This window comes from Chiloscyllium plagiosum, unplaced genomic scaffold, assembly GCF_037043375.1.
Source record: "Chiloscyllium plagiosum isolate Xiang-an unplaced genomic scaffold, Cpla_swu_hap1 HiC_scaffold_32, whole genome shotgun sequence".
NCBI classification, from domain to species: domain Eukaryota; kingdom Metazoa; phylum Chordata; class Chondrichthyes; order Orectolobiformes; family Hemiscylliidae; genus Chiloscyllium; species Chiloscyllium plagiosum.
The window spans coordinates 46,001,744-46,028,572 of NW_028270170.1; the positions used below are offsets into that span (position 1 = coordinate 46,001,744).

The window sequence follows — 26,829 nt, forward strand, 5'->3', positions numbered from 1 at the left end:
GGAATTAGACTGATATCTGTGCAGTGTTATAGAGACAAGGGAATTAGACTGTTATCCGTACAGTATTAGAGAAGGGAATTAGACTGATATCTGTGCAGTGTTATAGAGAGAAGGGAATTAGACTGATATCTGTGCAGTGTTACAGAGAGAAGGGAATTTGACTGATATCTGTGCAGTGTTACAGAGAGAAGGGAATTAGACTGTTATCTGTACAGTATTAGAGAAGGGAATTAGACTGATATCTGTACGGTGTTACAGAGAGAAGGAAATTAGACTGTTATCTGTACAGTATTAGAGAAGGGAATTAGACTGATATCTGTACAGTGTTACAGAGAGAAGGGAATTAGACTGATATCTGTACAGTATTAGAGAAGGGAATTAGACTGATATCTGTGCAGTGTTACAGAGAGAAGGGAATTAGACTGTTATCTGTACAGTATTAGAGAAGGGAATTAGACTGATATCTGTACAGTGTTACAGAGAGAAGGGAATTAGACTGATATCTGTACAGTATTAGAGAAGGGAATTAGACTGATATCTGTACAGTGTTACAGAGAGAAGGGAATTAGACTGATATCTGTACAGTATTAGAGAAGGGAATTAGACTGATATCTGTATCGTGTTACAGAGAGAAGGGAATTAGACTGATATCTCTACAGTATTAGAGTAGGGAATTAGACTGATATCTGTACGGTGTTACAGAGAGAAGGGAATTAGACTGATATCTGTACAGTATTACAGAGAGAAGGGAATTAGACTGATATCTGTACAGTGTTACAGAGAGAAGGGAATTAGACTGGTATCTGCACAGTGTTACAGAGAGAAGGGAATTAGACTGGTATCTGTACAGTGTTACAGAGAGAAGGGAATTAGACTGATATCTTTGCAGTGTTGCAGAGAGAAGGCAAGGGAGTGACAACAGTACTTGGTGCAAACATCCTATTACATATCTATCGTCGATTTACTGTAGTTCTGATGATTCTGACTCAATGAGCTGACAAACCCCTTCTGTGCTGTTTGATTCAATTCTTCTACCTTTTGGCAAAGCATCATTGTTGTTTCTTTCTGTGAGTGCCAAACTCACCTCACTAAACTCCGACCACACCCATGGTGCCCCTCTTGTCTAGAACCCGTCCGATTCTCCCACCTGCTGCAGGAGGAGGTATTCACCACTGGTATAGTCAATCATATACCTGTATCAGCATTCCTGGTGCCCTTGCCTTAATTCATACATTATTGTGCACCAGTCAAGCAGGTACTAGTCCAAAGCTGCCCAACAGGCACTGTAGTGCTGTTTTGCTGCATTAGAGGGTGACTGCTGGTTGGTAAAACAAGCAGTCTCAGGAGATAAGTTTTAAGTAATAATTTAATTTAAGAACTAATTTTCAATTCAAATATAGGCTCTTATTTCATTTATTAATTAACTGACCAGTCCTTTCTTTTCTTTCATTGGTGAGTAATTTTGGTCTTTAATGTCAAGATTAGAATGGTGCTGGAAAATTACAGCAGGTCATCAGGAAGGGCTTTTGCCCAAAACGTCAATTTTTCCTGCTCCTCAGATGCTCCTTTTCCAGCATCACTCTAATCTTGACTCTGACCTCCTGCATCTGTAATCCTCATTTTCTCCTAGTTGATTTTAACCTGACGGAAAATCCCCTTCCAAGGATGCCTACCTTGAAGAAGTTCTCCTCCTCTCTTAATAAAGATCTCAATGAGTCTCTTTCTCACTGCAACCTCCAGGTCATCTCCTCAGCCCTGAAGCTCTTCAACCACATCCTGAAACAGACTCGCTACCACAGCCACATCTTCTTCCTCAGTGCCTGCCTCCAAAACCAACTGAAGAACACTGAACCACATTCAGACATTCCTGACGTCGATTTTTCCTGCTCCTTGGATGCTGCCTGACTTGCGTTGTGTAATGGAAAATTATCAATTTACTGTGAAATTAATTATCCGCTTACTGTGAAATTTAAAGAGACTGAGTCAATTTCAAATCAATGCTGTACTGAGCTTTGTAAATGATGCTTTGATGAAGGTTTGCAGTTAGTTTATCTCTGTTTGAATTCTGTAAACATTCAACTCAACCTTGCGATAGACCAAATCAGCAAAAGGTGAAGAACTGTTATGTCTAGGACCAGGGGATGACAGGATAACAACTTGAGTTTCCCCAGTCTTTGCCCTTGAGAGTGTGATAAGGAACGCTATAAGGCAGGCGTCTGTGTAATTTTTCGGTACTCATTGCATTGAGGCATCTGACTTAGTGTAATGAGTCAACCTTGCAAGATTTTTTAATAAAGACCCTTGCTTTGCTCTTGCTAATTATTGAGTCAAGTCGATTTAATTTCCACGACACTGTGCTTTTCCAGCACCACTTTAACTTTGACTCTGATCTCCAGCATCTGCAGTCCTCACTTTCTCCTTCTGCTCTTTAATGCCCTTTAAAGGTCTTAGGAAATTGGGAAGGGGAATGAATGACCCGAAAGTTACAGAGCACTGAAGGTCAGAGACACAAAGTGAATCTAGCAAGGAGTAGCTGAGCAGGGGAGTGGGAAAGCTTTCAATGGAGCAGCTCAACGTTACCTTCACTCAAAGAAGAGGCAGAGTTCCTGAGGTGACATCAGAATTCAAAAGTGACATGATGCATGTTGAAGCTGTTGACTGAATAAGTACATTGAGTATTTGTACTTCAATTCTTGCTTACAGTTTATAAAGTCTTTATTTTGTGGTTTATAGATTATAAGGACTACGCTCTGCTTTAATGAGCTCCAGGGAAGAAGGGCCCTCAGGTAATTGGTATTATTTGATTTTAGGAACCCTTTAAAAGTTTAATTTAAAGGGATAATTCATGGCAGGAGAGTTTAAGCCCGTGACATGGTCCTTCTGCTCCACGTGCGAATCTGGGAATATTTCCTGTCTCTAAGACCAAGATGCGTGCAAGAACTGTCTCCAGCTGCAGCCCCTGGAAGCCTGGGTTTTGGAGGATTGGATGGGGACACTGTGGAGCATCTGTAATGCTGAGGGAATAGCACAGATAGAGAGGTGGTCACACCACAGGCAGAAAGTAAATGGGTGATCAAGATGCAGAGTAAGAGGACTAGGCAGGCAATACAGGAATCCTCTGTAGCTATTCCTCTAAAAGACAGATAAACCATATTAGATACTGTTGAGGGAAATGGCCTTTAGGGGTAAAAAGCAACAACCAACTTCATGGCACCACATTTGGCTCAGCTGCATGGGAGAGGAGACAGGGTTTGGCAATGCAATAGTGATAGGGGATTCAATTGTAAGTGGAATATATTGGACATTTCTGTGGCAAAAGCAAGACTCCAGGATGGTATATTGCCTCCCTGGTGCTAAGGTCAATGATGACTCAGAGCTGCTGTAGGACATTCTAGATGGGGTGGGTGATCCATATCAGTACCAATGACATAAATTTAAAAGGAATGAAGTTTTAAATGCCAAATATAGGGAGTTAGGAAGGGCATTGAAAAGTAGGACATCAAAAGTAGTGATCTCAGAATTATTTCCAGTGCTACGTGCTAGTCAGAATAGAATTTTCAAATAAACACGTGGCTGGAAGATGGTGCAAGGGGGAGGGGTTCAGATTCCTAGGTATTGGGATTTGTTCTAGGGGAAGTGGAAACAATAAAACCTGGATGGATTACACCTGGACGACACGGGCGGCACGGTGGCATAGTGGTTAGCACTGCTGCCTCACAGCGCCAGACACCCGGGTTCAATTCCCGCCTCAGGCGACTGACTGTGTGGAGTTTGCACGTTCTCCCTGTGTCTGCGTGGGTTTCCTTTGGGTGCTCCGGTTTCCTCCCACAGTCCAAAGATATGCAGGTCAGGTGAATTGGCCATGCTAAATTGCCCGTAGTGTTAGGTAGGGGTAAATGTAGGAGTATGGGTGGGTTGCGCTTCGGCGGGTCAGTGTGGGCTTGTTGGGCCGAAGGGCCTGTTTCCACACTGTAATGTAATCTAAAAAAAACCTACAAAGATTAAAGAGCAATATAGCACAGGAACAGTCCCGATTCCCTTTCTATTCATGTATTCGTCCAGGTGCTTCTTGAATGCTGCTTTTGTGTCTGCTCCCACCACCTCCTTAGGTTCACATCACCCTTTGTGTGAAAAACTTGCCCCACACATCTCTTTTAAACTTGACCCCTCTCGCACCTCAAACTTATGTCCCCTAGTAATTGACCCCTCCAATCTAGGAAAAAGCCTCATACTTTCCACCCTATCCACGCCATTCACAATCTTATAAACTTTTACTAGGTCACTCCAAAACTTCCTGCGATCCAGTGAAAACAGACCCTGTGTATCCAACCTTCCTTCATCACTAAAATCCCCCACACCAGGCAACATCCTGGTAAACATTTTCTGTATCCTCTCCAAAGCATGCACATTCTACTGGAAGTGTGGTGATCAAAACTGTAAACAATATTCCAAGTGAGGCCTAACTAAAGTTCCATGAAGCTGCAGCATAACTTGTCTGTCCTTATACTCAATGCCCCTTCCATTGAAGGCAGGCATGCCGCAGGCCTTTTTTACCACTTTATCTTCCCGCGCTGCCACCTTCAGTGACCTGTGGACCTGCACACCCAGATCCCTTTGCATATCAATACTCCTAAGGGTACTGCCATTCACTGTACAATTTCCATCTGTACTTGACCTTCCAAAATGCATCACCTCACATTTGTCCGGATTAACCTCCACCTGCATATGCCTCCAACTGATCTGTATCCTGCTGTATCCTCTGATAATTCTCCTCACTATCCGCAACTGTACCAATCTTTGTATCATCCACATACTTACTAATCAAACCAGCTACATTTTCTTCTAAATCATTCATATAAATCATGAACAGCAGAGGTCCCAGCACTGATCCCAGTGGAAAACCACTAATCACAGCCCTCCATTCCGAAAAGCATCCTTCCACCGTTACCCTCTGTATCCTACGACTAAGCCAGTTCTGTATCCATTTTGCCATCTCACCCCTGATACCATGAGACTTCACCTTTTGTACCAGTCTGCCATGAGAGGCCTTGTCAAAGGCTTTACTGTAGTCCATATAGACAACATCAACTGCTTTTCCCTCTATCATCTTCATCACCTCTTAAAAAAAACTTGGTCAAGTTAGTGAGGCATGACCTGAGCAGGACCAGGACTGATGTCCTCAGGTAAGTATTTCCTATGACTGGGGTGGTTTTAAACTAGAATAGCAGGAAGGTAGGAACCTAAGCAGGGTTACAAGGAAAAGAGAAACGAGGACAGCAATAAAAGAGAAAACAGTGAAATGCAAAAACAGTAGACAAGGTTATTAGGGCACAAAACAAAATGGGCAACAGCACAAAGAAAAGTTAGGATGACTAAAAATGCCAAAAAGGTAATGCATAAAGGCTTTGTATCTAAATGCATGAAGTATTTGGTAGAAGGTCTATGAACCCATGGTGCAAACCGAAGAAAATGGAAATGATTTTGTAGCCATTATGGAGACATGGTTACAAGGAAACCAGAACTGGGAATTTAACATCAGGGATATTTAACCTTTATTGAAAGACAGGAGGGATGGAAAACGTGATAGGGTAGCAATGTTAGTAAGAGATTAAATGAGGACAGTTGTACGAGATGATCTTGGTTTGGATGATGTACAGTCCATTCAGGTGGAGGTAAATAACAGCAAAGGAAAGCCAACATTAGGTATAGAACCCCCCCCCCCACCAAGATAAAAAGCCACACTGTAGGAAAGGGTATAAATCAGGACATAATAGGAGCATGTAAAATAAACAGAGCAATAATTATGGGTGACTTTAATATTCCTGTTGATTGGATCAATCAAGTTGAAAAGGGTAGCTACAGCAGTACATTTAGGGATAGTTTCCCTATCACAGAGCCAACCAGATGTCACAGAGCCAACCAGAGGTATCCCCGATCTGGTAATGAGTATAAGGAGGTATAATAAATGACTTCAAAGTCAAAATCTCCTGGGAAGTAGTGATTACATTTATGAAAGTTTATTTAAAGGCTACATGATGTAAGGATGTTATGCTTCAGTTATAAAAGCCATTGAGGCATACCTTGAATACTATATGTAGTGCTGATGTCCTTATTTACGGAAAGATGTAAGTGAATTGGAAGTGGCTCAGAGGAGGTTTACTAGATTGACATCTGGAATGTGGTGGGTTTTCTTGGGGGGGTTGGCTGGACAGACTGGGCTTGATTTCACTGGAGTTTGGAAGATTGAGATGTGACTTGATTGAAGTGTACAAAATCCTGAATAGCCCTGCTAGGTGGATGAGGGAAGGATGTTTTCTCTGGTAGGGCAGTTTAGAACTAAGGGGAACTATTCTATAATGAGAGGTTGGCATTTTAGGACAGAGAATGAAGCAATTTTTTTCTCTGTCTCAGAAAGTTATGTGGCTTTGAAACTCTGTGTCTCAGAAGGTACTGGAGATGGGGTTGTTGGATATTTTTGACAGAGTTGGAAGTATTCTGTAAAGCAGCGGAGTCATGGGTCAACACAGCGAGATAGGAATGTGCAGTTTGGAACTCAAACAGATAAGTCACCATCTTACTGAATAATGGACCACGCTTGAAGGGTCAAATAGTCTCTGTTTGCTTCTATTTTGGATGAATCCGTTCAGATGGGAATTGAAATTTCTGTGCTAGTAGCCTGACCTTATTGTGAAGTGTATGGTGCTGGAAAAGCACAGCAGGTCAGGCAGCATCCAAGGAGCAGGAGAGTAGGCATTTCGGGCAAAGACCGTTCATCAGGAATGAGGCTGGGAGCCTAGGGGGTGGAGAGATAAATGGGAGGGGCGTGGGGCTGGGGGGAAGGTAGCTGAGAGTGCGATAGGTGGATGGAGGTGGGGGTAAAGGTGATAGGTCAGAGGGGAGACAGGTGGGAAGGAAGATGGACAGATGGGACAGGTCAGGAGGATGGTGCTGAGCTGGAAGTGGGGTAGGGTGGGGGGAGGGAAAATGAGAAACTGGTGAAATCCACATTGATGCCCTGGGGTAGGGGGGGGGGGTCCCAAGGCAGAAGATGAGGTGTTCTTCAAACAGGCATCAGGTGGTAAGGGAGTGGCGATGTAGGAGGCCCAGGACCTGCATGTCCTTGGCAGAGTAGGAGGGGGAGTTGACCTTTGTACCACTGACCTTAAACTGAATTGAATTAGCTTTATAAATATGGCTTCAGGAGCAGGCCAGGGACTAAGAATTCTGCAGCAAATAATTCACTTCCTGACTCCCCAAAGCCAGTCCAACATCCAGAAGGCATAAGTCAGGACTGTAATGTAATAAATAATGCTTGGATGGGTACAACTCCAATAGCACTCAAGAAGCTCAAAACCATCCATGAAGCAACTGGCATGATCAGCATTACATTCACTATTTCTAAGATTCATTCCCTTTGCCCCTGACATTCAGTAGCAGCAGTGCGAACCTTTACAAGTGCATTGCAAAATTCACCAAAACACCTTACACAGAACCTCTACCATCTCAAAGGACAAGAAGATCAGATGACGGGGAACACCACCATGTGACGTTCCTCTCCATGCCTCTCATCATCACTCGGAACTATATCGCTGTTACTTCAGTGTCACTGGGTCAAAATCCTGGAAGTCTAACTCCAAATAGCATTGTTGGTGTATGGACGCCACAGGTAGCGCAGTGTTTCACAAAGGCAGCTTACTACACATTCTTCAGAGCAAGTAGAGATGGACAATAAACATTGGTCTCCCACATCCTGTTCATGAATACTTTTTTTAAAAAAAAATACAGACCTCCAGAGTCCCAATCTCCCACCTTTCTCTCCATAGCTCCATAATTCTTTTCTGTTCAGATAATGATAGAATTCTCTATTTGAAACACCAATTTTATCTGCTTAGATCAGATCCTTCAGAAGGGGAGATTATGGCTGAGATGGTATGTCAATGGACGAATATTCTAATGGTCTGGTGATATGGGATCAAATGTCCAGTCAGCAACCAAGTTACATTTAAATTAATGCATCTGGAATTGGAAACTCATCTCAATCATGAAAATCATGCAACTATTATCAATTATCATCCAGATCCATGTGGTTCACTAATGTTGTTTAGGGAAGGAATCTACCATCCTTACCTGGTCTGGCCTACATATGACTCCAGACCCACAGCAATATGGTTGACTCTTGATTGTCCTCTGAAATAGCCCAGAAAGTCACTTAGTTGAAGGACAATTGGGTGACAGAGTTCACCTTACCAATGTCATCCACATCACACGAAAGATCCTGATCTTTGCCACTTTTTGTATGAGAGGCTTTTCCATCTTGAATTAATGCCCCCTCTGCTTTTTGGTTCTTCCACTATTGACAACAGTTTAACTCAAGCTACTCTGTTCACACACCCTCATGGTTCGAGGTAGAGACAGATTAGAGTGCGAACACAGAATACAGAGCTGAAAGACCAGATGTGCCCAGAGCCTAAAACTCAGGGCTTGAATCTCAGAACTTAGTTCCTATCACCCAATACCTGAGGCTTCTAGATTGCCCCCCGAAACCACTACTGAAGTACCTATACATTAGAGCCCCAGAACTTGAAGCCCAGAGATAGGAGAAACCAGATCGCAAACCAACATCCAGTGCCAAGGATCCTGCATTCGGCGACCTACCTGTGAGGAGTTGAAGAACATCTCATAATGCATTTGGATCTGCCAAAGGATTCCAGACACCTCAGAGTAGGGCATCGCCATGAAAATCACATAATGGACCCCAAACAACGGCATCAGTACAAGTGTGGACTTCAGCAGTTTCCTTTCGGAGAAACAAAACCAATTGAAAGACAGAGTGAGTAGCAGAATGGCAGAATGAGCTGTAGCTAACTGGAAGCTACAGCTCCAACATCAATGTACAGAGTTCACAATACAGAGTCCAAAGCCAATCACTGAACACTATTCCAACAAGTTTCTGCATGTGTCAGGGTGTGTGTATGTGTGTGTCAGGGTGGTGACAGCTGCCCTGAAATGCAAATAATGCACTCTTTCAATCAGTACCTGGGTGAAATCTCAAGTTGCCTTCAGTTCTATGTGAACATCCTCCTGCTCTAAAAGGTACTACAACTGGTTCCATGTTTTAGGCTTAGGGCTTGGGAAACATTCAGAGAGCACTCAGGTATCATATAAGACCATCCAAAACAGAATTTCATTCAGAAGATTTGGTGTATTATTAAAATGGGATGCCATAGAGAATGGAAAGGCTCTGGTAACACTGATTGTAAGACAGCACATCATAGAGTCAGAGAGGTGTACATCACGGACACAGACCCTTCAGTCCAACTTATCCATGCCAACCAGGTATCCTAAATTAATTTAGTGTCACTTGCCAGCTCTTGGCCCATGTCCTTCTAAACCTTTCCTATTCACGTACCCATCCAGATTAGATTAGATTACTTACAGTGTGGGAACAGGCCCTTCGGCCCAACAAGTCCACACCAACCCTCCGAAGAGCAACCCACCCAGACCCATTCCCCTACATTTACCCCTTCACCTAACACGACGGGCAATTTAGCATGGCCAATTCACCTAACCTGCACATTTTTTGGACTGTGGGAGGAAACCGGAGCACCCGGAGGAAACCCACGCAGACACAGGGAGAATGTGCAAACTCCACACAGAGAATTGCTGTGAGGCAGCAGTGCTAACCACTGTGCCATCATACCGCCCCTTTTAATGGTGTAATTGTACCAGCCTCCACCAATTCCTCTGGCAGTTCATTCCATACATACACTACTCTTTCCATGAAAGCGTTGCCCCTTAAGTCCTTTTTAAATTTTTTTCCCCTCTCACCCTCTCGTTCTGGACTTGCCCCACCCAGGCAAGACAACTTGTCTATTTACCCTATCCATGCCCCTCATGATGTTATAAGCCTCTGTAAGGTCACCCCTCAGTCTCTGACCCTCCAGGAAAAACAGCCCCAGTCTATTCAGCCACTCCCTGTAGTTCAAACCCTCCAACCCTGGCAACATTCTTGTAAATCTTTTCTGAACTCTTTCAAGTTTCACAACACCCTTCCTACAAGAGGGAGACCAGAATTGCACACAATATTCCAAAAGTGGCCTAACCAATGTCCTGTACAGACGCAACATGACCTCCCAACTCCTGCACTCAATGCTCTGACCAGTAAAGGAAAGCATACCAAACACCTTCTTCACGACCCTGTCTACCTGAGACTCTACTTTCAAGGAGGTCTGAACCTGCACTCCAAGGTCTCTTTGTTCAGCAGCACTCCCCAGCACCTTATCATTAAATGTATAAGTCCTGCCCTGACTTGCCTTTCCAAAATGCAGCACCTCACATCTATCTAAATTAAACCTCATCTGCCACTCCTCTCTGAAAACTGTTTCCTACGGAAATATGCCTTTTATGTTGATTAATCTGGATGCCAATGGACAAGAGAGATTTTCAAAAATCACCTTTCCAGTCTAACATTTGTATCACTCAGCTGTTCTTCGGCATGCTTCACTTTAACTTATGTCTCACCTGTAAGGACATCTTCAGTCCAAAACCCCTGGTGTAATAAAGCTGGTTACCCATTACCTGGTACTTCCAAATGACTCCAAACTTTCCTGACCCAGCCTATTCCTTTCACTTTATTCTCTTTTTTAATTTATCCCCAACTTCATTGACAGCCATCAGAACTTCAGATTCATCAGGACTACTGCTTCTTGTTCTGTTAAGAGGCTACCTTATAATTCTTATGTCATTGTGTAATCCATGGCTTCTGCTTTGTTGTCAGTCAAGGTGACTGAGAGCAACCTCTTGCAGTACTGGAGGATTTTTCTGTGGTTTGTGATCTTTTCTGAGTTGAGTCTTTTCCAGACCCACTAAAAGTACTGACAGTTTACTCTCTAATCTTTACCCTCTAATCCATGGTCCATGCTTCTTGGTCATCATTTGGAATATTCAACCAATGTTTAAACATATTACTTACCTGAATGTCCCACAATTGTTACATCCCTCCACTCACTAGAATTCGCTTTGTTATCCATCATTGTCAACTGGGCTTTAAATCTGATAGTTCTGTCCCATGTGCCAGGATTACCCACATCAGGGGCGGCATGGTGGCTCAGTGGTTAGCACTGCTGCCTCACAGTGCCAGGAACCTGGGTTCGATACTTGGGCGACTGTCTGAGTGGAATTTGCACATGCTCCCCGTGTCTGTGTGAGTTTCTTCCAGGTGCTCTGGCTTCCTCCCACAATCCAAAAATGTGCAGGTCAGGTGCATTGGCCATGCTACATTGCCCATAGTGTGAGGTGCATTAGTCAGGATAAGTATATAGGGTAGGGGACTAGTTTTGGATGGGTTACTCTTCGGAGGGTCAGTGTGGAGGCTGAAGGGCCTGTTTCCATACTGTCGGGAATCAAATCTAATCTAAAAAATTAGAGACCAAAAAAAGCTACAGATGCTACAATCCAAAACAGACAGGCAGCGGCTGGAAGAGCACAGCAAGCCAGGCAGCATCAGGAGGTGGAGACATCAACATTTCGAGTGTAACCCCTCTTCAGGATTCACTTTACCTGTGTTACCATTATCCAACTCTTGATCTACAATATCCATTTCTCACAGTTTTCATCCAAAAACACATGAGCAAGGAATAGGAGGATAGAGTAGATGAATGCATGGCTGAGGAGCTGGTGTATGGGGGAAGGATTCACATTTTTGGATCATTGGAATCTCTTTTGGGGTAGAAGTGACCTGTACAAGAAGGACGGATTGCACCTAAATTGGAAGGGGACAAATATATAGGCAGGGAAATTTGCTAGAGCTGCTTGGGAGGATTTAAACTAGTAAGGTGGGTAGGTGGGACCCAGAGAGATAGTGAGGAAAGAGATCGATCTGAGATGGGTACAGCTGAGAACAGAAGTGGGTCAAACAGTCAGGGCAGGCAGGGACAAGGTATGACTAATAAATTAAACTGCATTTATTTCAATGCAAGGGGCCTAACGGGGAAAGCAGATGAACTCAGGGCATGGTTAGGAACATGGGACTGAGATATCATAGCAATTACAGAAACATGGCTCAGGGATGGGCAGGACTGGCAGCTTAATGTTCCAGGATACAAATGCTACAGGAAGGACAGAAAGGGAGGCAAGAGAGGAGGGGGAGTGGCATTTTTGATAAGGGATAGTGTTACAGCTGTACTGAGGGAGGATATTCCTGGAAGTACATCCAGGGAAGTTATTTGGGTGGAACTGAGAAATAAGAAAGGGATGATCACCTTATTGGGATTGTATTATAGACACCCCAATAGTCAGAGGGAAATTGAGAAATAAACTTGTAAGGAGATCTCAGCTATCTGTAAGAATAATGGGGTAGTTTTGGTAAGGGATTTTAACTTTCCAAACATTGACTGGGACTGCCAGAGTGTTAAAGGTTTAGATGGAGAGGAATTCCTTAAGTGTGTACAAGACAATTTTCTGATTCAGTATGTGGATGTACCTACTAGAGAAGGTGCAAAACTTGACCTACTCTTGGGAAATAAGGCAGGGCAGGTGACTGAGGTATCAGTGGGGGAGCACTTTGGGGCCAGCGACCATAATTCTATTCGTTTTAAAATAGTGATGGAAAAGGATAGACCAGATCTAAATGTTGAAGTTCTAAATTGGAGAAAGGCCAATTTTGACGGTATTAGGCAAGAATTTTCGAACGCTGATTGGAGGCAGATGTTCGCAGGTAAAGAGATGGCTGGAAAATGGGAAGTCTTCAGAAATGAGATAACAAGAATCCAGAGAAAGTATATTCCTGTCAGGCTGAAAGGGAAGGCTGGTAGGTATACGGAATGCTGGATTACTAAAGAAATTGAGGGTTTGGTTAAGAAAAAGAAGGAAGCATATGTCAGGTATAGACAGGATAGATCGAGTGAATCCTCAGAAGAGTATAAAGGCAGTAGGAGTATACTTAAGAGGGAAATCAGGAGGGTAAAATGGGACATGAGATAGCTTTGGCAAATAGAATTAAGGAGAATCCAAAGGGTTCTGTATTAAGGACGAAAGGGTAACTTGGGAGAGAATAGGACCCCTCAAAGATCAGCAAGGTGGCCTTTGTGTGGAGCCACAGAAAATGGGGGAGATACTAAATGTATATTTTGCATCAGTATTTACTGTGGAAAAGGATATGGAAGATATAGACTGTAGGGAAATAGATGGTGACATCTTGCAAATTGTCCATATTACAGAAGAGGAAGTGCTGGATGTCTTGAAACGGTTAAAAGTGGATAAATCCCCAGGACCTGATTAGGTGTACCCGAGAACTCTGTGGCAAGCTAGAGAAGTGATTGCTGGGCCTCTTGCTGAGATATTTATATCATCGCTAGTCACAGATGAAGTGCCGGAAGACTGGAGGTTGGCAAATGTGGTGCCACTGTTTAAGAATGGCGGTAAAGACAAGCCAGGGAACTATAGACCGGTGAGCCTGACCTCGGTGATGGGCAAGTTGTTGGAGGGAATCCTGAGGGACAGGATGTACATGTATTTGGAAAGGCAAGGACTGATTCGGGACAGTCAACATGGCTTTGTGTGTGGGAAATCATGTCTCACAAACTTGATTGAATTTTTTGAAGAAGTAACAAAGAGGATTGATGAGGGCAGAGCAGTAGGTGTGATCTATATGGACTTCAGTAAGGCGTTCCACAAGGTTCCCCATGGGAGACTGATTAGCAAGGTTAGACCATATGGAATACAGGGAGAACTAGCCATTTGGATACAGAACTGGCTCAAAGGTAGAAGACAGAGGGTGGTGGTAGAGGGTTGTTTTTCAGACTGGAGGCCTGTGACCAGTGGAGTGCCACAAGGATTGGTGCTGGTTTCTCTACTTTTTGTCATTTACATAAATGATTTGGATGCGAGCATAAGAGGTACAGTTAGTAAGTTTGCAGATGACACCAAAATTGGAGGTGTAGTGGACAGTGAAGAGGGTTACCTCAGATTACAACAGGATCTGGACCAGATGGGCCAATGGGCTGAGAAGTGGAAGTGGAAGATGGAGTTTAATTCAGATAAATGCGAGGTGCTGCATTTTGGGAAAGCAAATCTTAGCAGGACGTATACACTTAATGGTAAGGTCCTAGGGAGTGTTGCTGAACAAAGAGACCTTGGAGTGCAGGTTCGTGGCTCCTTGAATGTGGAGTTGCAGGTAGATAGGATAGTGAAGAAGGCGTTTGGTATGCTTTCCTTTATTGGTCAGAGTATTGAGTACAGGGGTTGGGAGGTCATGTTGTGGCTGTACAGGACATTGGTTAGGCCACTGTTGGAATATTGTGTGTAGTTTTGGTCTCCTTCCTATCAGAAGGATGCTGTGAAACTTGGAAGGGTTCAGAAAAGATTTACGAGGATGTTGCCAGGGTTAGAGGATTTGAGCTATCGGGAAAGGCTAATAGATTGGGGCTGTTTTCTCTGGAGCATCAGAGGCTGAGGGGTGACCTTAAAAAAAAGATTTATAAGATAGACAAGGTCTTTTCCCTGGGGTTGGGGGAGTCCAGAACTAGAGGGCAGAGGTTTAGGATGAGAGGGGAAAAGTTTAAAAGGGACTTAAGGGGCATTTTTTTCACACAGTGTTGCGTGTATGGAATGAGCTGCTAGAGGAAGTGGTGGAGACTAGTACAATTGCAACATTTAACAGGTATGTGGATGGGTATATGAATAGGAAAAGTTTGGAGGGACATGGGCCAAGTGCTGGCAAATGGGACTACATTAACTTAGGATATCTTGTCAGCATGGACGAGCTGGACTGAACGGCCTGTTTCCGTGCTGTACATCTCTATGACACTGTGACTGTTTCTGAAACAATCCAAAGGAGCAGCAGTCACAGAACAAAAATGATGAAAGTAAAGCAAAAATACCTCCATAATCTGAACGATGCCTTCAGGGTGCAGTATTTTTCAGTGAAATCTGCTTTGCTTGAAGCAGTTTGTATTCAACTAAAAGTAGGTGCTACACTGTTTTACTGATGTCCTGAAGGAATACTAACAGGCAGCGCCACAATGCAAGTTGATGATACAGTGGTATTATAGAGTTTGAAATGTATCACCTTAATAAGATTGGAGTAACACTAGCAGTTAGGCTTATGGGATTTTTAAATGTTTGGTTTCAGTATAAAGCAGCATTAGTCTGGAATGGCTTTAAATCAACAATCTGGTTTAGAGAGTATTACTCACATCTAGGTTAATCATTCCAGGGCCTCTCAGAAACATCATATTGTCTCTAAACAAGAAAGAGTGCAATTCTGAAGCAGCTATCATATTGTTTTATAGAAAGAACGGAGGAAGAAATTGCTTGGAGTATCTGGGGAGGAAATCTTATAAGGTAACATTTTGAACATCATATGAGGGGTAAGAATTAATTTATTTTGAAATGTAATTGTATGTATTAACTCTAATTTTCATTTAAGGAGTATTAAGGAAATCTATTAATTGAATATTAATTGCATTCAATTATATACACATGTAGACATTCAGTTGAGCCCTTGATAATTAGCAAAGAACTAGAAGCAGTACATCTCATGAAGCCCTGGTGGCTAAAATGGTGCTTTGTTGTGTTCAGTAGCATATGTTTGCAATGTGCTGGAAATAAATAAAAGTGTAATAATTGAAACGAGTTCAATCCTTCACCAAGTGGATTTCTGGGATAAATCAGTGTGGCACAAATACACCATACAAGACTTTATTTTGCTTGTCCTGAATTCTCCTTATAAGAAAGGTCGATATGCTTCTGCTCTTCTAAATTCTTGCTGTGCTGTTTGTAAACATTGAGTGTTTTGTTCAAGTACACCCATGTCTCTCTGAACATCAGCATGTCAATCTGTTTCATCTTTGAGCAACTACATGATGCTCTATATATTATATTGCCATATACTATATTCCCTATTCAGCTATCTATACCTCAGTTCAGACTTTGTTTTCTCCTATTCTCAACTTGCTTTGTGCTGTCAGCAAATTCTGATATACTACTCTTCACCTCCACATCTAAATTATGAATATAGATTGTAAATAATTCCGTTCCCAGCACCAATCTTCTTTACTTCACAAATTACAGCCTTTCAACTGGAAATAATCTCAGTTCTATCTACCCTCTGCTTTCTGTCCATTAACCAAATCTCTAGTCACATGTCCCTCAAGTCCATGAGCCCTTGCCTTATACTGTAAACTTTTGAGGTATCTTACTAATACCATTTCTAGTTAAGTCTTCAAAAAACTTTAACGAGCTTGTCAAACACTATCTCCCATTCATGAAACCATGCTGACTGATCATGTTATGATTTTTCCAACTCATTGCTAAGACTCCCTTAATAATAGATTCCAGAATGCTGTCAATGATTAGAAAGGCAAATGCAATGTGAGCATTCATTTTCGGAGGGCTAGAATACAAAAGCAAGGATGTATGGCTGAGGCTTTGGTCAAATTACATTTGGAATATTGTGAGTAGTTTTGGGCCCTGTCTCTAAGGAAGGATATGCTGACATTGGAGAGGGTCTACAGGACATTTACAGGAATGATCCTGGAGATGAAGGGGTTGTCATGTGAAGAGGGGTTGAGGACTCTTGGTATGTACTTAATGCAATTTTGAATGACAGGGGAGTAGGGTGCAGGGAGAGTTCTCATTTTAACTTACAGAATATTGAGAGGCGTGGATAGAGTTGACGTGGAGAAGATGTTTCAACTATTAGGAGAGACTAGGCCCCAAGGTCTTAGCCTCAGAGTGAAGGGATGACCCTTTCAAATTGATATAAAGGAGGAATTTCTTCAGCTAAAAGATGGTTAATCTCAAGGTTTATGTAAAGATTTGTGGCTCGGGTGGCAGTTGCAGTTGTTGTGGGTATGTTCACTGAGCTGGGAAGTTGGTTCGCAGATGTTTTGTCCCTTTTCTAGGTGACATCCTCAGTGCTGTGGAGCCTCCTGCATCACGTTGTTTGGAATTTATTTGGTTTCATTCATGCTTCCAATTACTGTTTCCAGTTGGTTGTTGCAGGCCCTAGTATATTGGCTCTAGTCAATGTGTTTATTGATGAAGTCTGTGGATGAGTGCCATATTTCTAGGAATTCTCTGGCTGTTTGCTGTTTGACTTGTCCTACTATTGTTGTCCCAGTTGAATTTGTGGTCCTTGTTGTCTGTATGTATAGATACTAGGGCTAGCTGGTCGTGGTGTTTAGTGGGTAGTTGATGTTCATGAATGTGGATCACTAGTTGTCTGCCTGTTTGTCTGATATAGTGTTTTGTGCAGTCTCTGCATGGAATCTTGTACACCACATTTGTCCTGCACATGATGGGTATTGGGTCCTTTGTTCTGGTGAGTTGTTGTCTGAGCGTGGTTGTCAGTTTATGTGCCACACATGAGGATGTCACCTAGACAGGGGACAAAACGTCTGCAGACCAACTTACCAGCTCAGCGATCATACCCACAACAACCAGTGGGGAATCTGTGGAACTCATTGCAGCAGAAGACTTGGAGGCCAAGTAATTGAGTATATTTAAGACAGAGTTGATTGGTAAGGGGGAATCAAGGGTTACAGGGAGATGGCAGAAAAATGGGGTTGAGAAACATTTAGCCATGATCAAATGGCAGAGCAGGCTCAATTGGCTGAGTGGCCTAATTCTGCTCCTGTATCCTCTAGTTTATCACGGTCTTAACTGATGGCAGACTAACTGGCTAATTCCTTGTTTATCTCTCTTTCTCTCTCTCTCTGTCTCTCCTATCTTGAATAGCAGCGTAATGTTTGCTAACTTCCAATATACTAGAACTGTTCTTGGATATAAGGGATTGAGAAAATCATAACCATACATTGGCCGTTGATACAGCTTCTGCTTTTGAGACCAGAGATTTGTTAGTCTCAGAAGATTGTTTGGATAAATATCTTCTCACCTGTACTGTTGCCGTGGGTCCAATTTTCCTGCATTTGTCTCCCATAGTTTTGATGCCAAAACTCTGACAATGTTTATGAACAGGAAGAAATTCAGCTGAAAGAAAGAACAGTTTTACTCACTCCACATCTCTGAGTTCCTCTTCCTGCCTTCTGTTGGAGACATTTCTGTACATCTTTCTCTTATTGATGGGCTGGTAGGACTCAATTTCTGTAAAATATTGGCCCATGATTTTGTGGATCCCTAAACCAGTTGGATAGGACAGAAGGCAAATGATAAAACTCTGACAAATACAGGGGCTTGATGTTTACAGAAACTTTTTAAGGAAGTTTTTTTTTTAATTGTTGTTTTCCTGCACTATTTAAGGTGATTGGCGATTGGCTTTGGTCCTTTAATAGTAGTTGATTCACTGCACTTTATTACCCATTACTGACCATTTGTCAGACCCCACCGATGCAGCCCCTCACTTACCACAATGGCAGTGAGAATGGGAACCTGGTAAATCCACTTCAAGTTTCCAGCACTTAGATCCCAGCAGCTGAAAGAGAAAAATCAGAGAACTGTTTTTAAGTTGGTCATGGAGTCAAAACAGTCTCAGCGTCTGTCTTTTTCTTTTATTTATTGACAGGAAATGGGCAGCACTGGCTTGGCTAGCATTTCATGCCTGTCTCTAACTGCCCAGGTGCCCAAGATTTTAGGAGCAAAAAGACAAGCCCAGATGAACAATTCGTTGGTTGGCTTCATGCAGGTAGACTGCAGTCATTAACTTTCCTGCTTGGTGTGGGGAGTGGGGGGGGGGTGGGTAGGTGCGAAGGAAAATCTCAGCAACAGTTGGTAGCTGTGTCCTGCTGATGATGGAGCTCAGAGAAGCCCAGGAGCATGGCAAGCTCAATGAACTGTCTGCTTAGTGCAGGTAGAGAGCTAGGATTATGCTGGTGTTTCAATGCTGTGGTGCAGCCTTGTAAACCTTTTACATACTTGGGAAAAGATATTGGGCTACTGGAAGAAGAGTAGTCATTGAGGAATTCTGAATTAGAGTTTTAAAATTTTCTTTGAATTCCTTCACTCATGGGATGTGGGTGTCACTGGCTAGAACAGCGTTTATTGCTCATCATTCATTGAAAGGTTGATGTGGAGCTGCCTTTTTGAACGACAATAGTCCATTTGGTCTAGGCAGACCCACAATGCCATTAGGGAGAGCGTTCCAGAACTTTGACCAGCAACTCTGAAGGAATGGTGAAATATTTCCAAGTCAGGATGGTAAGTCGCTTGGAGGGGAACTTGAAGGTGATGATGTTCCCATCTGCCGCTCTTGTCCTTCAATATGGTAAGGGTTGTAGGTTTAGAAGATACTGTCTCGAGAGCCTCAGTGAACTTCTGCGGTGCATCTTGTACGTAGAACACCCTGCTGCTATCACCAGGGGCAGTGGTTAGATTGTCTTTTATTGGAGATGGTTATTGCCTGGCATTTGTATGGTTTGAATGTCACTTACCACTTGTCAGCCCAAGCCTGAATATTATCCCAGTGTTGTTGCACTTGGAGTGCTTCAGTATCTGAATGGTGCTGAACATTGCACAATCATTGGTGAATATCCCATTTCTGACCTTATGATGGAGGGAAGGTCATTGATGAAGCAGGTGAAGATGGTTGGGTTGGAGACACTAGGTTGGGACACTTTCTCGTCTCATTCCTGATGAAGGGCTTATTCCCGAAACGTCGATTCTCCTGCTCCTCGGATGCTACCTGACCTGCTGTGCTTTTCCAGCACCACACTCTTGTATCTGATCTCTAGCATCTGCAGTCCCCACTTTCTCCTGGGACACTATCCTGAGGAACTCCTCAGATGTCCTGGAGCAGAGATGACTGACCTCCAACAATCACAACCATCTTTCTTTTTTGGGAGATATGGTTCCAGCTAGTTGAGAGATATCCTGTCAGAATTTTCCAGTTTTGCTAGGCCTCCTTGATGCCACACTCAGTCAAGTGTGGCCTTCTGTCTCACTGTAGGAACCGTGACACAGCAAGATTCCATAAACGATAATGTGGTAATGTCCAGATAATTTGTGATGAACGTTGAGGAACAAATATTGTTGAGAACATCAGGGAGACACCAAAGAGAACTCTTTCACTCATTTTGTAAGAAGCAATACTGCTGTTCCCAGCTTTACTTTAAGAACTGATACGTTTTGGGTGCCTGAACCAGTACTGGGCCCCAGCTGTGCCTGCCTCTTCGTAGGATATGTGGAACAGTCCATCTTCCGCAGCTACACTGGCACCACCCCCCACCTTTTCCATTGCTACATCGATGACTGTATCGGCGCTGCCTCGTGCTCCCACGAGGAGGTTGAACAGTTCATCCACTTTACCTTCCACCCCGACCTCAAATTTACTTGGACCATCGCAGACTCCTCTCTCTCCTTCCTAGACCTCTCCATTTCTATCTCGGGCAACCGAATCAACACGGACATTTACTTTAAACCGACTGACTCCCACAGCTACCTAGACTACACCTCCTCCCACCCTGCCCCCTGTAAAAACGCCATCCCATATTCCCAATTCCTTCTCCTCCGCCGCATCTGCTCCCAGGAGGGCCATTTTCCAATACTGAACAACCCAGATGGCCTCCTTCTTCAAAGACCGCAATTTCCCCCCAGACGTGGTTGATGATGCCCTCCACCGCATCTCCTCCACTTCCCACTCCTCCGCCCTTGAGCCCCGCCCCTCCAATCGCCACCAGGACAGAACCCCACTAGTCCTCACCTACCACCCCACCAACCTCCATATACATCATATCATCCGTCGTCATTTCCGCCACCTCCAAACGGACCCCACCACCAGGCATATATTTCCCTCCCCTCCCCTATCAGTGTTCCAAAAAGACCACTCCCTCCGTGACTCCCTCGTCAGGTCCATACCCCCCATCAACCCAACCTCCACTCCCGGCACCTTCCCCTGCAACCGCAAAAAATGCAAAACTTGCGCCCACACCTTCACCCTTACTTCCCTCCAAGGTCCCAAGGGATCTTTCCATATCCGCCACAAATTCACCTGCACCTCCACACACATCATTTACTGCATCCGCTGCATCCAATGTGGCCTCCTCTATATTGGGGAGACAGGCCGCCTACTTGCGGAACATTTCAGAGAACACCTCTGGGACACCCGGACCAACCAACCCAACCACCCCGTGGCTCAACACTTCAACTCCCCTTCCCACTCCACCAAAGACATGCAGGTCCTTGGCCTCCTCCATCGCCAGACCATGGCAACACGACGGCTGGAAGAAGAACGCCTCATCTTCCGCCTAGGAACCCTCCAACTACAAGGGATGAACTCAGATTTCTCCAGTTTCCTCATTTCCCCTTCCCCCACCTTGTCTCAGTCCCAACCCTCGAACTCAGAACCACCTTCTTAACCTGCAATCTTCTTCCTGACCTCTCCGCCCCCACCCCCACTCCGGCCTATCACCCTCACCTTATCACCCTCACCTTAACCTCCTTCCACCTATCGCATTTCCAACGCCCCTCCCCCAAGTCCCTCCCCCCTACCTTTTATCTTAGCCTGCTTGGCACACTTTCCTCATTCCTGTAGAAGGGCTCATGCCCAAAACAATTCCCCTGTTCCTTGGATGCTGCCTGACCTGCTGCGCTTTTCCAGCAACACATTTTCAGCTCTGATCTCCAGCATCTGCAGCCCTCACTTTCTCCCTGAAGCAGTACAAGGTCCATTCCACTTCAACATTTTCCTAATTAGCACTGAATTAATCAGACCACGATTGGAGGTTATTTTAAATAAAGAAAGCTTGTTGTCAAGAAACATTTTAAACAAAACTAGGTTTCACTAAGGAATGGTATTAGCGGAAAGTAATACATCAGGTCAGTAGCATATCGGGAAAACTGTCACAAGGCAAGACAACAAATTTGAATTGGACACTATTCAAGGAAATAGACATGAAATTTAAGGATTAATGTTTGGAAGAGGAGCTGGGTGAGGAGTGGATGAACTGGTGTTCCTGTCGTCTTGCTACAGTAACCACATCTCTGATTCTGAAATATCTTAAAGTAATTAAAACTGAATAGAGAATAGCTGATTTTTGATGTTATTAATGACCACTTACATATGGTCAGGTGCCTCCTATCAATTCATATTACAATGAAAAAATTTGATTCCTAATGTGCCTTTCAAAACTTCAAGAGTTTCCAAAATGCTTTACATTCAATGGAGTCAGAGAATCACAGAATCCCTACAGTGTGGAAACAGGCCATTTGGCCCAACAAGTCCACACCGACCCTCCGAAGAGTATCCCACCCATTCCCCTATCCTATTACCCTACATTTCCCGTGACTAATGCACCTAACCTACATATCCCTGAACAATTTAACATGGTCAATTCACCTAACTTGCACATCTTTGGATTGTGGGAGGAAACTGGAGCACCCAGAGGAAACCCCCACAGTCACAGCTGCCCGAGGCTGGAGTCCTTGGTAAGGCTTAGTCACTGTGATGCAGGATAATCGCTGTAAATTTCCATGTGGCAATCTCTGACAAGCTACAATGTGATAACTGACTAGATTGTTTTATTGAAGTTGCCTGAGGGATGAATTTTGAACAAGACTCCAGGGAGAGATCTCTAAATTTTTGACATTGTTCTTGGGGAGCAGACTGCGACTTGATTCACACCACCTCCTTCAGCAGTGCACCCCTCTCAGCACCATTCTCGAATGTTATGCGCTCAAGTCTCTGGCATGTGATACCCCACTCCCATCCGGCTTTGGTCAGCCTCATTCTCAAATTTGCTCAAACGTTTAAACAATTCCAAATATTTCAGGAATCGCACAGAATCTCTGCTGTTGGTACCAACAATGTACATACCGTGTATCAGCTAATGATGCTCTGGTACTCCCCCATACAGTCACCACCATTGCTGGGACTCCTGCAGAAAATGCAGAAACACACACCTGAGGTCGCAAATCTAACAGACCGTGTGTCTTCACTCATTCAATACACATTGCAACTAACAACAAATAGTATGCATTTATATAGAACCTTTAAACGACTAAAATGTCACATGGAACTTACCAAGCATAATTTGGACACATAAGGAGAGAATATGGGACGTGAATTTAAACAATTGTCTTAAAGGAGGATAGTGGCATCTACGGAGGGAGTTCCAGAGAGTATGGTCCAAGCAGGTAAAGGCAGAGCCAACAAAGGCAGAATCATGACAATCATGAGGATCAAGAGTTGAAGCTTGATATATATTTTGGAGAAAAATAGGCCTGGAAGAGATTGAGAGATACGAGGCCATGGAGAGATTTGAAAACAAAGATGGGATTTTAAATCGAGACAATGTTTAAACAGGTGTCGGTTATTATAATGCAGAAAGCCAGTCAGTGAAGGTTGTGCTGGAACCAATCTTTACTCAGTCCAACATTTATTTACAAGAATAAAACATGGCAAATATTCACCTCCTAACTCATCCATCAGTGAGTGTCTCTTATGCTGAAGTGAAATCCCAGTTAAGGCCCTCAAACCGCATATAATTCACAAAATAAAGGTACAAATAACACCAGTATGCGTCAGTAAGCATAGGGTGACTGAGACATGGTGCTAGTCAGAGCTTGGGTATCAAACTCTTGGTTGATATCAAGTTTATTGCTTTTACACATTTCATCCAAGCTGACACTAGTCAATGTCATTACAAATCTGCTTACAAAGATTGCAAAACAGAAATAGACTATTTCCAACCAATCTCTCTCCATGGTTGTCCTCTGCATGAGCAAATAGGTTATAATTGGACCATTCCTTCCAGTTCCCATCATTCCCCTGTACAATCTCATCTTGGATGTTCACTCACTCACTCACACCCTGGAAATGAATTCTGAGTCCCACAACTCTTTTCACAAGGAGATTTCTTCTGTGTTTTCTAAATCTCTTCTATTTAATTGTTTATTCCTGTCTCCTCACCTTGCCTATTTTAGTATCACCTCCATTTTGAACACTATTGCCCCTAACTGTTTCTCCAAATCATAGATAAAACATAACGAATAGATATGATTCCAGAGTTGGACGCCTCATTTCTAAGTGCACTGAAAAGCTGTCCTTAACCTGCATGGTTATTAAAGCTTCCCAGTCGTCTGTTTTATTTCTTGCATCCCATATGGGTTTATTTTTGTCTAATGGGTGGAGTTTGTTCCCTGTGATTAAATATTATTGCATCATGTGGTTAAAATGGGCTTTGGTCATTTTTGCAGCTATCAATTCACCAGAGGAATGGAACTTGACTGGACTTTAACTCTTGCCCAACATTAAAGCTAGTGTGCTCGCTGTACTTCCCATCTTTATACGTTACCATTGTTCATAGAATTCCTACAGTGTGGAAACAGGCCCTTCGGCCCAACAAGTCACACTAACCCTCCAAAGAGTATCCCATCCAGACCCATTCCACTACTCTATTACTCTACATTACCCTTGACTAATGCACCCAACTTACATATCCCTGAACAATACAGGCAATTTAGTATGGCTAATTCACCTAACTTGCCCATCTTTGGACTGTGGGAGGAAACCGAAGCACCCGGAGGAAACCCACACAGACATGGGGGGAATGTGCAAACTCCACACAGACAGTCACCCAAGGCTGGAATCAAACCCAGGTCCCTGGCACTGTGAAGCTACAGAGCTAACCACTGAGCCACCATGCCACCCAAATTGTATTTAGCATTAAAATTCCACTGATAACACTGAAATAAGCAATGTAACTTTATTGAAGTCAACATGAAGTACTGCAATATGTTGTGTAGTCCGTGCATTTTCCGTCCCATTTCTGGATATTGCCTCCCCCCCCCCCACTCTGCATGGTGATATCTGGACATTGCCTGCTCTCCCCCCCCCCCCTCCACTCTCTGCATGGTGATATCTGGACATTGCCTGCCTCTCCCCCCCACCCCCCCGCCACTCTGCATGGTGATATCTGGACAATCCCTCCCCCCACTCTGCATGGTGATCATCCTGGTATGTGTCAGGTGGGTAGAAAGTTAATATTACAAGACAAGCAATAATGTGTAGGTTTGTGGGTAATAGCAGAGAAATATCTGAAATGACTGCGTGTATAAAGAGTACACCAACTAACATATTCACAGTAGACAAAAGGGAGAAGAAGGCTCTTCATCTGAATGCATGAAGCAGTCATAATTAAATGGATGATTTGGTAGCATGAATAGAAATAAAACGTTATACTGTAATAAAGTGGACAAAACAGAGACACGTTTGCAAAGTGAGCAAAGCCAGGAACTGAATAGTCCAGTGTGCTTGACCTTTCAGTATGATAGGAAGGAAATGGAATGAGGCGAGGCAGCTCTCCAAATGAAGGTTGCTATCAGTACACACGTGAGAAATGATTGTAATTCAGAAGGTCAAGATGTAGAATCCATTTGGGTGGAGATACAAAATAGCAAAGAAAAGAAATCATTACAGGGTGGCTGGAGTAGTTTACAAAGTCCCTAACAATACCTACAAGATAGGACGCAGTATAAATCAAGAAATAATGGTGATTTGTAAGAAACGAATTGCAACAATAATGGGAGACTTTTATTTCCATAGAAATTAGATGAATCAAGTTTCCGAAAATAACCTTAAGGATGAGTGTATTGAGATTATTCAAGACAGTTTTATTTTAGAACAATGCATTCTGCAATCAGCCAAGGACGATGAAATTGGGTAATGAAACAGGACTAATCGATGATCTCCCAGTGAAGGATCCCTAAGGCAAAAATGATCATAACATGATATAATTTCAGATTCAGTTTGAAAAGTAAAGCTGAAACAGAATTGCAGAATTATTACAATACAAAATGAGACATTTTCAGGCCTTCACACACTCAACCTCTCATGCACCAATCTTAATCATGCACACACAAAAACTACATCTCACACAAAAATTGTGACACCGAAATACTCTCTCACACCCCCAAACAGTCAGACACACACATATATTTTTACATAAACACACACAGACCCCGCAAATACATGCTCACACTCAAATATTCTTGCCTGAATCCATGTTAGAGAAGAATCTATCTCTCCTCTTACTCAGACACACACACACACTCCCACATTCTCACATGCACTGAGAGCCACACACGCATAAATATTTGGGGTGGATTATTCCATCTGGGAAGTTTGTTTTATTGCTGATGTATTTTTGTTCATTTTTAGACAGCACACAACTTGAAGCCGTGGTAGAACAATGTGGTGTTTTCTAAATTCCTGTTTTCGGGATAAAACAAGCCTGTCTCCTGGTTAAAACTGAGAAAGATTCTGAACATGGCCTTACATCTCCAGGTCAGGAGCTGACTGACACACCACCTTTCATATATTCCTATCCTTTTGCCTGTTTGAAGTTTGGAATGTTAGACACACAGTGCTAGAAGCATTTAATTATCTTGGGGCAGTAGCTTTAAACAGCTTCTGGAATTTGCATCTTATTTAAGTGAAGCTTGCACATCCTTTCTGACAGAGTTCTCCATCTCCTGCTTCTGTAAAGCAAGCTGACATTTCTAAAGTGCAGGAATGTACGAATGAAACAGCTTTTCATTTTCTTTTCCCCTATCCTGTGCTGACGGAATTCCAGAGTCTAACTGAATGTCTCTCTGTTCCTGCACTCAGTTTAACATTGTACCGTTTAGTTTATATTGTCTCTTCTCAATCTAACAGCCAAAATGCATTGGTTCACATCTCATTGTATTGTCTGCAGGAGGCTGAGAGATGATAGTGTACAAATATGTGATAAGTTTTAATCTGCAAAGCCGGGATGAAAGATTCAGAAGGTGTCAGTCAGCCATTTTGGGTTTGTTCATGGCAGCCATTTCATACTAGAACAGCACTGACATTGACTTTATGAATAGGGAAAGGCAAGAAAGAGTGGGGACTTG

At 43.2% G+C, this 26,829-nt stretch overlaps 1 protein-coding gene across 1 annotated transcript in view; it reads right to left on the bottom strand.

Moving 5' to 3' along the window:
* The window catches only part of LOC122540036 (parathyroid hormone/parathyroid hormone-related peptide receptor-like), a 91,216-nt gene that overhangs the window by 18,781 nt on the left and 45,606 nt on the right, over positions 1-26,829 (bottom strand). Inside the window, exons 9-12 of the mRNA XM_087977608.1 lie at positions 22,769-22,829; positions 18,367-18,433; positions 17,897-17,991; positions 8,656-8,797 (exon numbers count right to left, since the gene is read on the bottom strand). Of these exons, the coding sequence (XP_087833734.1) occupies positions 8,656-8,797; positions 17,897-17,991; positions 18,367-18,433; positions 22,769-22,829 (365 nt within the window). The remainder of the gene's footprint in view (positions 1-8,655; positions 8,798-17,896; positions 17,992-18,366; positions 18,434-22,768; positions 22,830-26,829) is intronic.